A 13892-nucleotide genomic window follows, 5' to 3' on the forward strand; every position below is an offset into this window, starting at 1 on the left:
GCTTTATTCAACATCACACATACATGAATGCAATGTGCTTATTCCTGGTGGTTCCTGGCAGTTTAATGTGCTGTTTACAGATTTCTGTGAACAGCTGTTAACCTGTAATTCCACCGAAATTTGCAGAGACACTAACTGACACAAATTCTTCTTTTCATGCAGTGCATGCTTTTATAAACATCAATAAATGTGTTATTAATAAAACAGCTGTAAAGGGCCATAACTCAGGGATTCCACTTATAAATCACCTCACCCTGTTTTCTTGGATATAACAAAAAGGAAATTCTGAAATATTTTTTAACAATGTTATCAAGTCCATGGTATCATCAAGGGGTGCTTCTGTAGTAACTTCTCACATAAAAAGAGAAACAGTTTTGAGTTTGTAATTCTGTTATTTTTTGTTACGATGGAACTTGTTAGAGGAAGAACCCAATACATTTTAGTACAGATCTGGATCAGTGGGTTGCCAGGAATGTTCTCTTACTTTCTGTCTCAATGCGAGACAGAGCATCTTTCATCATTTTCCTTGACTTGTCAGAGAACAATAAATTGATCTTAATAAGAAAAATCAAGCAAGTCTAAGGGACTGATATTTATGAGAGTGTTACCTTTGAGCCTGTTTCTTGACACTTTTTATTTGTCTGTTCCACTGCATTCAATTGAATGAACTATTATACGTGTAAATATTTCTGTTGAATGTGTTTAATGTCTACATTCAAAATCAATCTAATGACATCTCAGACACCACTTACACTTAGTGGAGTTGATGAATACAAATTAGGAAGACTTGATTCGGTTAATCACATCACAACTTATAATTTACTGCAATATCTGTCAAGCTTTGAAAATAGTTTATTTGCAGTTAACTTGACACCTTTAAAACTACAGCTTAAAGTGTCCTTGGTGGTATTTTTCCCATCAAATGTTTCTTTGAGTTTTGTTCTGGCCTGAATAGGATAATGTAGCATTTTGGAACAAAAATGCATATCAGCAAGCCAAAGCTGGAGGCCAGAATAGCAAATATCTCCACAGCCACAGTGAACTTCCCAGGAGAGCTGACATATGCCGGGATGAATGTGATCCAGACTGCACAGAATATCAACATGCTGAAGGTGATCAGTTTGGCCTCATTAAAGCTGTCTGGCAGCTTCCTGGCAAAAAAAGCAAGAATGAAACACAAGAGAGCAAGAAGTCCGATGTAACCCAGCACAGCCCAGAACCCGACAGCTGACCCCAGAGCGCACTCTAAGATGATCTTATCTTTATAGTATTTCATGTTCATCCTTGGAAATGGAGGGTTGGTTGTGAGCCAAAGTACACAAATTACAACCTGAACCAGGGTGAAACTCAGAACACTGAGCCTCTGCTGTGCAGGACCGAACCATTTCATCATATCTGTGCCTGGAAGTGTCGCCCTGAATGCCATTAACACCACTATAGTTTTCCCCAGGACACAAGAGATGCAGAGGACAAAGGTGATGCCGAACGCAGTGTGTCGCAGCATGCAGGACCACTCAGAGGGCCGGCCGATGAAGGTGAGGGAGCACAGGAAGCACAGAGTCAGGGAGAAGAGCAGCAGGAAGCTCAGCTCGGAGTTGTTGGCTTTAACAATGGGAGTCTCTTTATGAGTCATAAAAATGATTGATGTCAGTAAAGATAAAAATACGCCCACACAACCAAATCCAGTTAAAAGTGCCCCCATGATCTCTTTGTAAGAGAGGTACTCAGTCGGCTTCGAGAAACACTGGTCTTTCTTTTCATTCGGCCAAAATTCAGGTGGACAGATCAAACAGTCCGGAGAATCTAACAGTGGAGATAGAGAGAGAGATTTTAAATCATGCATTTCTTTCCTTTTTTGTTTCTACTGCAAACATGAAGGAATTCATTTTCTGTCTCACTTGTCTCATTACTAATTGATCCCTCGGGGCACTCAAAGCAGTCAAAGCAGCACACAGGTTTATGCTTGGTTATCGCCTTTCGAGTACCTGGGGGACATGGCTCTCTGCAAACAGACCTCGGCACCTGATTAGAGAAAACACAACGTGTGAACATTTCTAAATACACTATAGGAAAACAATATAATTTAGCTGGGAGAATTATTAGACAGATGGTCACTTCACCTGCATACTGTTTCCTCCCCAAACTATCCTGGTGTTGTCTTTTAGTTGGAATTTCTCCCCCTCTGGAAGAGACGTGTCAAATTGACCGATGTTTACGATCTCAACAGAGCCGTCATCTTTTATTTGCCAGTTAACTAAGTCATACTGGGCAACTGAGTCTCCATTTTCATCAAAGAAAACCTTGGCCCCACTCTGTGTTGTGAAGTTCACAAACTTAATGTGCTCCAACACCTGTAAGAGGACAATCAGGACAATTCAGCATATTTCTGAGAAACCAATACGATATGTAGCTAATATTAAAATGTTTAAGTTTTTGCATTAACATCAAGGTAAGGATATCATTAATATTAAGTATCTTATGCCTGAGTAAATATACCATAACTTACTAATTTAGGCTGAACTTGGTCTTTAGTCACGCAGGACTTTCCAGTGGTTGGATTTGAGCCGTTGTGACATTGCAGTAGTGCGTGAATAGCATATGCCACCAAGTACACAGCTTTGTACACATTATTCTCTGCCCTAAAATGTGTCACGTCTGTGTAGTCACTGGAGACTGTGCTGAGATCTTCTGTGCCACTACATGTAGAAGTATTTGACGGAGAAAAGCTGCAGTCAAAGAACGACTCCCAGATATCTTTAACAATAGCACTCTGTGGTTCGTCAGAGGGCTTAAAGCTGAGTAAGAATTCACCAAGACCTGGTATTGAGGCCTGAGGGAGGGCGAAGCCCATCGCCCCCTGCAAAAGGTTCTTTCTCCCATCAGAAGCCAGGTCTGTTTGAGTGATCCAAGCCTCACTGCCAACCCATTGCTTTCCAGTGATATTATACTTATTTATTTCTGACAAAAAGGATTTGGTGGGGGCTAAGGGCATAAACAAGAGGACCACCTTGGACGAGGATTTCCTCAGAGCCTCCACAGTAGCAGGAAATTTTACATTTGTATCTGAGTGAAGTAACCGGTATTCAACACATATGCCCTCTTTTTCTGCTTCCTTTGCAAATGCCGTTGAACCTTCGTCTGAGTACAAGCCCGTAGTATAAATAATCCCTACCCAGCGCCAGTCAAAGTATTTCATGAGTTGCACCAGACCAATGACTTGGAAGCGGTCACTGGGCACAGTTCTGAAGAATGTGGGGAACTGCTTTTTGTCTCCCAAGCAAGCACAAGTGGAGAAATGGCTCACCTTAAAAGAAATAAAACATGTTAACCACAACAAGGCAGAATAAACATTCTTCAAAGATGGAAACATGAGTAAACCCCAGTTATTTCCCAATCACGTGTCCTCACCTGTGGAATGGATAGCGGGCTGAGTATGATGTTTATACCTTTACTCACTCCGGAGGAGGAATGGCCCAGGAGAGCCTGTATCTGATCAGCGCAGCCCTTTGAGTCTTCTCCGTTTACGGCTTCCACTGCTGCTCGAATCAGGTTCTCATCCCCACAGCCACTGTACAGCCTGTAGCCCAGACTCAATCCAGGAAGGAGCTTAGAATCTCTGTTGATCTCCTCCACTGTAAACATTACTATCCTGGCAAACTTCAGTTCCCTGTCATCCAGCCTACACACAGTGTTCGCTTGTTATTAATAAATTACATTAGAGCTGATCACATTCACACACAAAACATGTTATGACCCGATTACATAACATACACAGGCTCTACCGCAAAATCACTTACTTTTCGCAGAATGTATACGGCAATGCGTGGTAGCCGTTGTCAATCAATTTGCGTGTAGTAGACAAAGAGAAAACTCCGCCGATAATGAGATCACCATCTTTAGAAAACTCTTTGAACCCTGTTTGCCCAATCACTTTGCATGTTTGTTTTTCTGACTTTATCCCTGCCAGCAGAGTGAAGAGGATACAAGTGATCCAACCCATAACGAGTCTCCCCATTTTTCATCGAGGCAACTCTGACCTGGGAACTGACCCTTATAGTGTTTCTTTCTACCATGAGAGAAGAATCAACAGCCAATGTGAACGTACTCCCAAATCCCATGAGATTATTCTCAACTCATTACTGCACCTCTAAGAAATTCAGCCCAAAGACTGACGTGTAAGAGACAGAACTGATTTACCTGTTACCTCTGAGGATCTGCACAGGGTTGTAAAATAATAACTACATTGTGGAGAGAAGTGTTTTCGTTGTGCTGTATCTGTTTAAACGTGGCATTCAATTACAGATATTTACCAGTGGTGGATCTCTTAAAACCTATAAAGGTAATATAAATAATAACAATAATATTAATAACTTGGGTTACATTGTAGCACTGAATACATTTATATTTATGGTCTGTATTTGGTAAATATTCACTCATACAAGGCTTTGACATGCAGCACTTTCTCTATCACACATCCTTCATTCACTGCCGTCAGCTGTCTTTCGGGTTCAGCGTCTTGGCCAATGACACCTTGGCATGTGTGGAATGAGGGAGACGGGAATCAAACCCATCTCGACCTCCCGAGCCACAGCCGATCCTTAAGTTCATGGATTGAGGGAAAAGGTTGATGTTTTCCTTCAGGTTCAAATGGGCCAATATCATAACACAGTGACAATAATCTGGTTTATTTGAAAGAAAAAGCCATTTATATGTGAAGGATACATTTTGCATCATGAAGAGTGTCTTATATTCTGTAAATTGAAGTTAAACATCAACAATGCAGAACTGTAGATCAGCAGTGGATATGACCACTAGATGGAAGCAGTCAACCAATCCCCTTTCTCAGGTCTGTTGGTGGATGGCATTTTTCAAAGTTCACCAAAATATCAATAATTCCCTTCACAATTTCATGTTTCCTCTCTTGTTGGATCTCAGAGTGAGTTGGCTTGTTTTCAGGGTTTTGCTTTGATTAAATCAAACATTTATGTTTGACAAATAAAACACAAATTTGCATGATTATGTCAAGTTACTCATGTGAAACTCAAACTGACGACACAATTTGTAGATTTCCTTATAAAATTCAAAATCCTCCTTAGCTCAGCGGGGTTTCCCCCCCCCGAGGGCAAAAGTTATCAGTGTAAGACAACTGCAGTGTGTTGTGCAATAATGCATTAAACCTTATACCATAAAATGTTGTGCCTTTCGGAATTTAATAAATTTAGTTATCAAAATAAAATATTGAATATTAATATTGCAAACATGAATATTAATTAATAATTTTGAATTGATTAAATGTACCTCGGGGCACCACCCCTCAAAGGAAGGGAAAAGATAGCCAATTAATTGATTAATTCTCATAAAAGTACTAACTACAAATTTGGAACTCTGATTACATTTTTTATGAATTACTGTAACCTAAATTACCATATAGCTTAGCTCAGTTGAAGGATATAGATTACTTGACAGTGTAGAGGTCGGCAAAATTCACTTATCCAACATTGTGAAAAAAGCATTTGTGAAAGAAAAATATTTATTATGAATATAACAAAGTATAAAGTTTTACACAGAGGTTGCTGTCCTTGGGAAGGCCCTCACGTCGCTGCTTGAAGGTTGTTAAGGCTTGGATTGGAGGAGGTTTCCTTGTTGAGGTGAGCTGGAAGCTGCACCTTTGAGCTCCTCTCGGAGAGAGGAATCGGAAAGAGGCTGGACAGCCTTCTCCTCTCGACGGTGGCGTACACTCAAAAAAATAATTCCTTGAATTTACTTAAAAAAATCATGGAAAGAATTTCCACATGATTAAATGGGTTTCTTACAGCATAAAGCAATTATGTTGGTCTAATGTAATTTTCTTAGGTTGGGTTAGTGTTATATCTTACAGTTGATTCAACTTAGTTTGTTGAATTAGATCCAACTTGATTTAATAGTTAGTCGAATTAAGACTAACTTAATTCAATAGAGTTTATCCAACTGATTTCAAATTAATACAATTTAAACTATTAAATTGAGTTAATCTATCCCAAAAAAATTAAGTTGGCCCAACATAATTGCTTAGTGCTAAAACAAAGCCTTTTAATCACGTGGAAATTCATTCAAACCATAGCTTTCAAGTGCAAACAATGTGACTAGTAACAAAACCAAATTAAATGTTTAAAAGGCTGGAAACAAGACAAGACAAACTGTGGATGAGGCAATCAAATTGTATTTCTTCAAAAGAACAAAGTTCAACACTTTCAGGTGCTTGAAAACAACATAAAAAAATACTTTCTCTTAACATCAACACATTGCTTCCCTTATTTTTCAAAGTGCAAGAAAAGTTAACACTTTCAGGTGCTTGTAAATATAAAAAAATATACTTTCCCATTTTTGAGAACACGCACACACACACATATATATATATATATATATATATATATAAAGAAGCAAATTCACAAAAGTAGAGTGATTTAGTGAACAGTAGAGTGCTTTTAAGAAATGGGGGACTGTCTAGTAGCCATCACATATTACAGGACTCCATTAGAATATCGTGGCCGAGGGAATGGTCACAGATAGAAAGTTTTGGAAAGATCTAATTCAACAAATTTCTAAAATGTTTTAAAGCGATCGGGTAACCCCCGACGCTATATTAGCCGATCAAGGCTTACGATTGATCAGTACCCCCCTCAATCAGGACTGACAATGTCGCAGACCCGATTTTTCTGTCGATTGTTGGGCGGGGCCAGGGCATAAATTTGACGAGAACCTTGCAGTGTGAGGCCAGCATTAGACTCACATTTCCCTTGAAACATTTCACATTCCACTTCAACATCAGACCAACATATTTAGAATGTAACAGTGAACATTAACATCAGAAACAGAGGTTCAATGAATTGAAGCCTGCTCAGTGTCAAAACTTGAACAGTATAAACAAAACACTGCTTCACTTATTTTTAAAGTGCCAAAAAAATGTTACTTTACCTTAGTAACAAAAAAAAAACATTTCACAGTTAGGGATATTATTACATAAAAACCAACAGTGGGCAATCTAAAACATTGTCAAGGAAAAACATTTTTACTTTAGAGAATCATTGAAAACCTTCTTACAGTCGGAGTATTTTAACTTCAATTATGTTTTGATTGAACGAGATTTTTTACTGATTTAAAGCAATCTAAAGCAATCACAAGGTGATTTCCTAAGGTGAGGATGAGCTCAGTCATGTACCTTGTGTGGTTATTAACGGGAAAGCAATGTTTTGAGAGCTTGCACTTTTGCGGAAAGTTTATTTCCATCTAGTTTCATAATGATCTTCTGCAGAGCTTCAAAGGTGTATCTTAGTTCTCTGGGGTAGCTCAGGTTTAGAGCATAGACGAGCGCAAGCAACATTGCCACTGCAAAAGGCACATACCTGAACTCATGCAACACCATTACACCCTCCAGAATAATTCCGACATCCTCTGGGTTCTCACTGGGCCCTGCACCGTGGTGTCGAATGACAAAAACTCCAAAGACCGTCTCTGCCATAGCCGCCAGACTGCTTTCATCATCGCTCTGTAATTAAGAAAAAAATTAAATTTAATAAGAGAAATAATGTTTCATTTATGTGCATTATATTCCATATCTTACAGCACGTGGCATTTTTACACTATTAATGTAAAACAGCTATCCCCAACCATCTTCAAATAATCAAAGTAAATGCATTCCAAATGTTTTTGGAGCTGATATTTTGAAAGTTTTAAGGGCTATATGAATTAAGGGGAAAATTAACCATGATCATCCCCAGTGAAGATTAAGTTAAATCAACATACCAGGTATTCTTTCACCAGCTTCTCTGGATCTTCATTCAAGTAGACGCAAAGACTTTTCAGTATGCATTCTCTTCTGACATCAATGCTGTCAGTCTAAGGTTGCAGATTAGAGAGAATATGGGAAAAAAGAAAAAACACATTAGGAAAAACATCAACACCACCCAGCAGAGTTGTTTTCACACACCGGATGCAAGATTCACAGGTCATCACAACATGATAAGCATTAAGAAGCTAGAATAGATGTGTAATTATTATAAATATGAGTATATAACATGAGTCACTTCTCCATTATCATACCTCAGTCATGGGTACCATGATGCTTCTGATCTGTTTCCCTTGAACTCCGCCTTTCTTGGCAAACAACTTGATTAGGTCTGCAGAGTAAGCATCCAGCTCAGAGAAGAACTTTGACTCTAAATGGAGTGTTGTGATTCTCTTGAATTCCAAACACACCTACAAATTGGGAAAGATAAAAAAAATAAAAATTAGTTTGGCTTTTTTGATTTCAGTGGTACATGTTTGGTTTATCAATATTAGTTTTCTCCATTCAAATTCCACGGTCAGAGCCAGTGAACCTTTACCAGTTTATGAAATACATCAGTCTGCAAATAGGTGTCTCTATATAGCTCACACTGTAAAACGTGAAAGAGGATGTTCCTTCACACAGTCATTTACTTACCTCATGCACATTGAAGAGAGCCGGCCACCTCGTTTTGAAGTCAGCTATCATTGGTGACTCCCGAACTACTTCTTGCCTCCTGTAAGCAAAGGTCTTGTCCATCATTTTCGCCACATTCTCCTCATTGTTTCTTTTCTTCACTTCTGGGAGGAGGGCCACTCTTAGTCCTTCTTGTGTCTCGGCAGTTTCACCAGACGGGTAGGCAGGGCAGTAATTCACTTCTGCTTTTTTTGGTCTCTTTACACCATAAGCAGGACTGCATTTGCCACCAGGTTTGTGTGTTAGGGCATTTACTGTGACTTCTGGGCAGCCAAGCCGCCTGAGCTTTGTTCGGTAGTTACCAAGTTTATATTTCAAGCTCGTCTTCCAGCCGCCAAATCCAGTGACTGAGCCTGGTTCTTTCAAACATGGATGTGCTGATACAAGAGCTTCAGCTACCTCCTCAAACTCACGGTCGGAGAGGTACACTTTGTACTTCACAATAGTTTCAGTCAAGCCATCAAGAATGGCTGACTTAAGTTGGGTATCAGGACTTAACAAAGTTCCAGTTCTTTAAAAGCAGTGTTGGCCCTGTCCAGCTGCAGCTCAGCATCATAGGAGAACCGGGGAACAGTGAAGATAATGGGCCATCCAGAGGATCTTGAGGAAGTGGACTCCGGTGAAGACAGTATTTCTGTATCCTGTGAGCTACCCGAAGAAAGGGACGAGGAGTCATCTGGAGATCGAATGGTGGCAGCAGCAGCTGGGTAGGGAGGGGGCTGAGAGCCATCATGCTGGACAGTAGTAATGGAATTAAATATGACCTTGATGGTACTTTTGTCCTGGACATCTGACATTGACAGCAAGTTGGTGAATTCATTCCCAAACTCCTAATCCATGTATTGAAGTCTGAAGTCCCCTTCTACTCCACACTGCTGCTTTATTTGGTCTGCAAGGTCACTGATAGAGTCTGGTATCCCGCCAGGAAGGATCAATCTCTGGGAATTATTCTCTCCCAGAATGATTCGGAACTTAACTGGATCAGTCATTTCACCGCAGTCTGCAAATGAGGAAAGAGAAGATTAGGCTCAAATGTTTCAACAAAAATTGGTCAGAAATTCAAAAAACAATGCTAGAGCAAAGCCATTTGACATTCATTATATAAACATGAACATACCTTATGTGATAATATGTCTTTTTAATGTCACCATTCTGAGAGGTCCAACAAAGTAGTCGGACAAAGGGTAGTCATCAGCCAGTTCATCAAGCTCAATCAAAACCGTTTCTCTGGCTGGACATGCACTCAGCTCAAAGGCTCTGAAATGTTCCCTGTACCATCCAAAAAGCCTTCTTGCGATGAAACACAGTTTCTCCTGCAAAACACAAATCTGAACTATCTCTGCGAAATCAGGCAGGCCACTTGAAGATCCATGAGCGACTATCATTCCATTTCTGAAATTTACACCTTTGCTTGACACACACTTAGTAAGGTGGACTTCAATCGTACCGGGGAATTTCTGCTCAATAGTATGAACTACTTCATGTTTCAAAACATCGACAGAAACGGTTGAGACATTTGCTACCTCTAGGGCAGTTTTTTCAAAACTACACAATCTCAAATGATGTGAAATCATGAGCTGATGCTTAACAGCTAGCGAGAGGGGCACATTTTTAAAGCAATTGGTATGTCGTGCAACCTGCTTAAAAAAACTGTGCTTAGCCTCAAATCGCATGGTCCAGTGCCCCACAAGAGGACCAAACATCCTGATCAGCTGGGGATAGTGCTCCAAATAATGATGTTTTGGAAGGAGCTGCATTTCAGGGAACAGTTCTTGGTATTTTTGTCTGTGCTCTGAAATTTTGCCCTCAATATAGGCAATGGACTCATCTGTGTGTGTTGGAACAACGACAAGCTCTACAATGTCTTTCAAGTCCATAAGTATTTGCCACGCCATTTCACCCTCAGGCACCAGATGACCAACTATGAATGGTAATAGTCGCAACAGAGCCCAGTTTCCATGAGCATTCCCACCAATTGTTTTCCTTGTTGAAAACATATGTGGGATCACATGTGGCTTGTTGGTCTTGTCTCCCCACTTGTAAGGGAAATGCAATATGGACTGGTTGAGGGTTTGTAGACTGAAATATTTTTTGGATATCAGCAATGCCAATATACCCTCGAAAACATCATGCATAAGATCTGGGGGATAACCTGTGAGAACACTGAAGTGGGAAAGAGTTTTGGTGATAACACAATGGCCTTTCACTCCGTAACAACTTGCACCGTTCTCCTTAGCTGATTTCACATGAGAGTCATGGAGTTCCTTTGTTCGGAGACTATGCACCGGACTTTACATCTTTTGTTTGGATGTCTTTTCTTGTTCCTGTGCAAAATCGACAGATATACCCACCAGAAAAGCTCTCGTTGAAACCAGCTAAACCGTGAGCACCCAGGTTATCTGCTGCAACAACCTGAATCGTTCCTTTTAGACATTTTCCGAGCAATGGAATGAAAACTCCCTCTTCTTCCAGAGTTTTCATATCTCGAAGTAGAGGGTGTAAGACACTGTCAAAACCATGCTTTTTCACATCATCAGATTTACACAGGACTGCCAAGTAAATTGAGTCAAGTGATGAATGTGAACCTGGAGGCAAATTACTCAAGGTCCAGTAGATTCCACAAAGCTTATGTTTCCTGCGTGAAGTACCCAGGGGATTGCAGATCTCAAAGTCATCTACATATAAAGTTATCAAAAATCTCACCTCATCCACGGACAGAAAATTGTTCGCCTGGAAGTGAGAACCATCCTGAGAAGATTTATAAGTTTGCGGCTCAGTATGCTGCCTATTAGTCTGCTGTGCTTTGTGGTTTTCAACTACCCTGTCCACAAAATCGCTTCTATCAAAGAGCTGCTGCAAAGACTTCAGTATAGGCACATATTGAAAACTTTGTTTTTCCTTGGCATCAAGTATGTACTCAATGGGCTCTACAACCTTAAAGTGTTTTTTATAATACTGGTTGCGAAGATAAGATGTGCTCAGGGGACCATCTTTCCCTATGGCTTTGAGCAAGGGGTTAGATGTGCCCAGAGCAGTGGCTACTTCAGTTAACACAGCTACATCAGTTGTGGTACTATGTTTCTGAAATACAGTCTCAAGAACGTTAATGGAGAGAGGCAATGTTGCTGAACTTGACAAGTAATGCAATTCCTCTAAAAACTCATCCAGTTTTCTGCCTGGCACATGTGCAAAATGCTCCAACTTGAGCAATGCTGCAGCAAAACTTTGTTCAATTACTTCAGGCAAGTTCTTGTTTAAATCCACATCAGTACTTGCACATGCAGGGTCTGCTTCTACTGCAGAGTCATCCAGATGATATGCATCTTCCTCTGGACAATCAGAGGAAACTGGATTGGTTGTAACTACACCTGGCTTGGAATTTTTGTTTTTGTGAGAGTGAAAGGTTCCGTATACATTTGTTTTAAAACTGCAACCCATAAACATACATGTAACAGTTTCATTACTCTTCAAATGAGTGCCAATGTGTATGAAATAATCCTTTTCAGTAGATAGACTTCTGCAAGTGCATAACGTGCATCTGAATGTTGACAGTTCCAGCAGCTCTTGGGAATTTTGTTTAGGATGGACTCTAATTAAATGAATATGCATAGCATTCCATGTCTTAAAAGTACATGGGCAGTTTGTGTGTGGGCACGGGTAGCGCTGCCTTTGACGGTGTTGTAGTCTCAGATGTTTCAGTAGGTCATATCTAGAAGATATAGATTTGCTACACAGCTTACAATTCCACATTTGCCCCACCCCCCTAAAAAACACATCACATTTTTTTTTTTTTTTTATAAACATTTTTATTGATTTCACATTTGCAGTGGACAGTACAATCAAAGAGAGTTTAATTTCCATTTTGTATAACCCCATGCCCATCCCTCCCATCCCAGAGATCTTCAAACATTTTAACAACAGCATAATATACCAGATCAGTTTTAGATAACACGACATACAGAAAAAGATAAATAAATAAATAATAAACAATGACAATAATAGAATAATAATGTAATAAAAATAATAAATAAATAAAATAACATAAAATAGATAAAGAAGGGTGGTGTAATATAAGTTGTTTGCTGCCTGCGTCTCTACATGCTTAACTGATCAGCCCATTATTCCTGGGTCAGATTGAGTACCAAGAGTCATATCCAATGGGGTGGGGGTCGGCGGACTATTCAAGGTGTGAACAAAGGATCAGGGGGACGTTTCAGTGGCAGGAAGTTTATCGACATAATCCAGGAGTGATTTCCAGTGCGAATAAAACTTGTCAGGGCGGCCTCTAAGGCTGAATTTGATTTTCTCCAGTTTCAATAGAAATAATAAATCATGTAGCCAGGATTTGAAGGAAGGTGGCTGGGAAGATTTCCATAAGAGGAGAATTTGTCTACGTGCAATCAAGGACGCAAAAGCTATAACATTTTCCTGCAGGGATGTGGTTACAAGTTCATCCGGAGGTACCCCAAAAATAGCTATCTGTGGTGAAGGACTAACTGGTATACCTAGGATGTCAGAGATAGTTTTAAAGATTGATTGCCAATAATTTACCAACTTGGAGCATGACCAGAACATATGTGTCAGATTGCATGGCGTCTGAGAGCATCTATAACAAATTTCAGATGTCTTGTCTGGGTAAAGTTTGAAGAGTTTGTCTTTGCTATAGTGCAACCTGAAAAGTACTTTGAATTGGATAACAGAAAGTCTGGCACAGCTAGAAGAGGAGTTAACAGCTTTCAACGCTCCCCTCCAAAGAGCATCGGAGATGCCTATCTGGAGCTCAGTTTCCCAGCCAGTCCTGCTCCTATTCACAGATGAATCGTTTGTTGGTGACAAGAGATTATAGAGATATGAGACATGGCCCTTAGGCAACGACTTAGCCTGGAGAACCAGATCCATGCCGCTGAGGGGTGGGGCTTGTGGAAACTGAGAAGAGTAGGTTCGAGCAAAATCGCGAAGTTGGAAGAAGCGAAAGAAGTCTGTATTACCCAATCCGAAGGTTAAACATAGTTGGTTAAAACTAGCAAAAAGTCCGTTCATGTACAAGTCTCCCAGGCATCTCAGGCCTTTATTTTCTAGAGTTGCAAAGCGGGAGTCAATCTTGGCTGGTATAAATAAGTGGTTATTACGAAGAGGTGTAGCCTGAGGGAGGAAGAGCCATCCAAACCGTTTCCTGATTTGAGTCCAGATTTGTAATGTATTAATTACAATGGGGTTGGATGAGAAATTTGTGAGAGAGAGGGGGAGGGTACTACATACTAGTGCTTGAAGGGATGTGGAACATGAGCTCTCTTCCAATTGGCACCAGCCCTGTTGAGGAGAGGTGAACCACAATAAAATCTTTTGTGCATTAGCCGCCCAATAGTACCCAAGGAGATTGGGCAGTCCTAGG

At 40.2% G+C, this 13892-nt stretch overlaps 2 protein-coding genes across 2 annotated transcripts; both read right to left on the bottom strand.

Annotated features, from left to right (window-relative positions):
- Positions 1–889: 889 nt before the first annotated feature.
- LOC128440573 (extracellular calcium-sensing receptor-like) lies at positions 890–4000 on the bottom strand. Its single transcript, XM_053423324.1, has 6 exons — positions 3798–4000; positions 3409–3679; positions 2522–3304; positions 2121–2351; positions 1899–2022; positions 890–1803 (listed from the first exon to the last, which is right to left on the bottom strand). The coding sequence occupies exons 1-6, from the start codon at positions 3998–4000 to the stop codon at positions 890–892; spliced, it is 2526 nt and encodes an 841-aa protein (XP_053279299.1).
- Positions 4001–6181: 2181 nt separating this feature from the next.
- Positions 6182–9314, bottom strand: LOC128440842 (uncharacterized). The gene is made up of 4 exons (XM_053423682.1): positions 8462–9314; positions 8080–8235; positions 7783–7875; positions 6182–7525 (listed from the first exon to the last, which is right to left on the bottom strand). The coding sequence occupies exons 1-4, from the start codon at positions 8564–8566 to the stop codon at positions 7211–7213; spliced, it is 669 nt and encodes a 222-aa protein (XP_053279657.1). The 5' UTR covers positions 8567–9314; the 3' UTR covers positions 6182–7210.
- Positions 9315–13892: the final 4578 nt, after the last annotated feature.

This window comes from Pleuronectes platessa, chromosome 5 (genome assembly GCF_947347685.1).
Source record: "Pleuronectes platessa chromosome 5, fPlePla1.1, whole genome shotgun sequence".
Lineage (NCBI taxonomy): Eukaryota > Metazoa > Chordata > Actinopteri > Pleuronectiformes > Pleuronectidae > Pleuronectes > Pleuronectes platessa.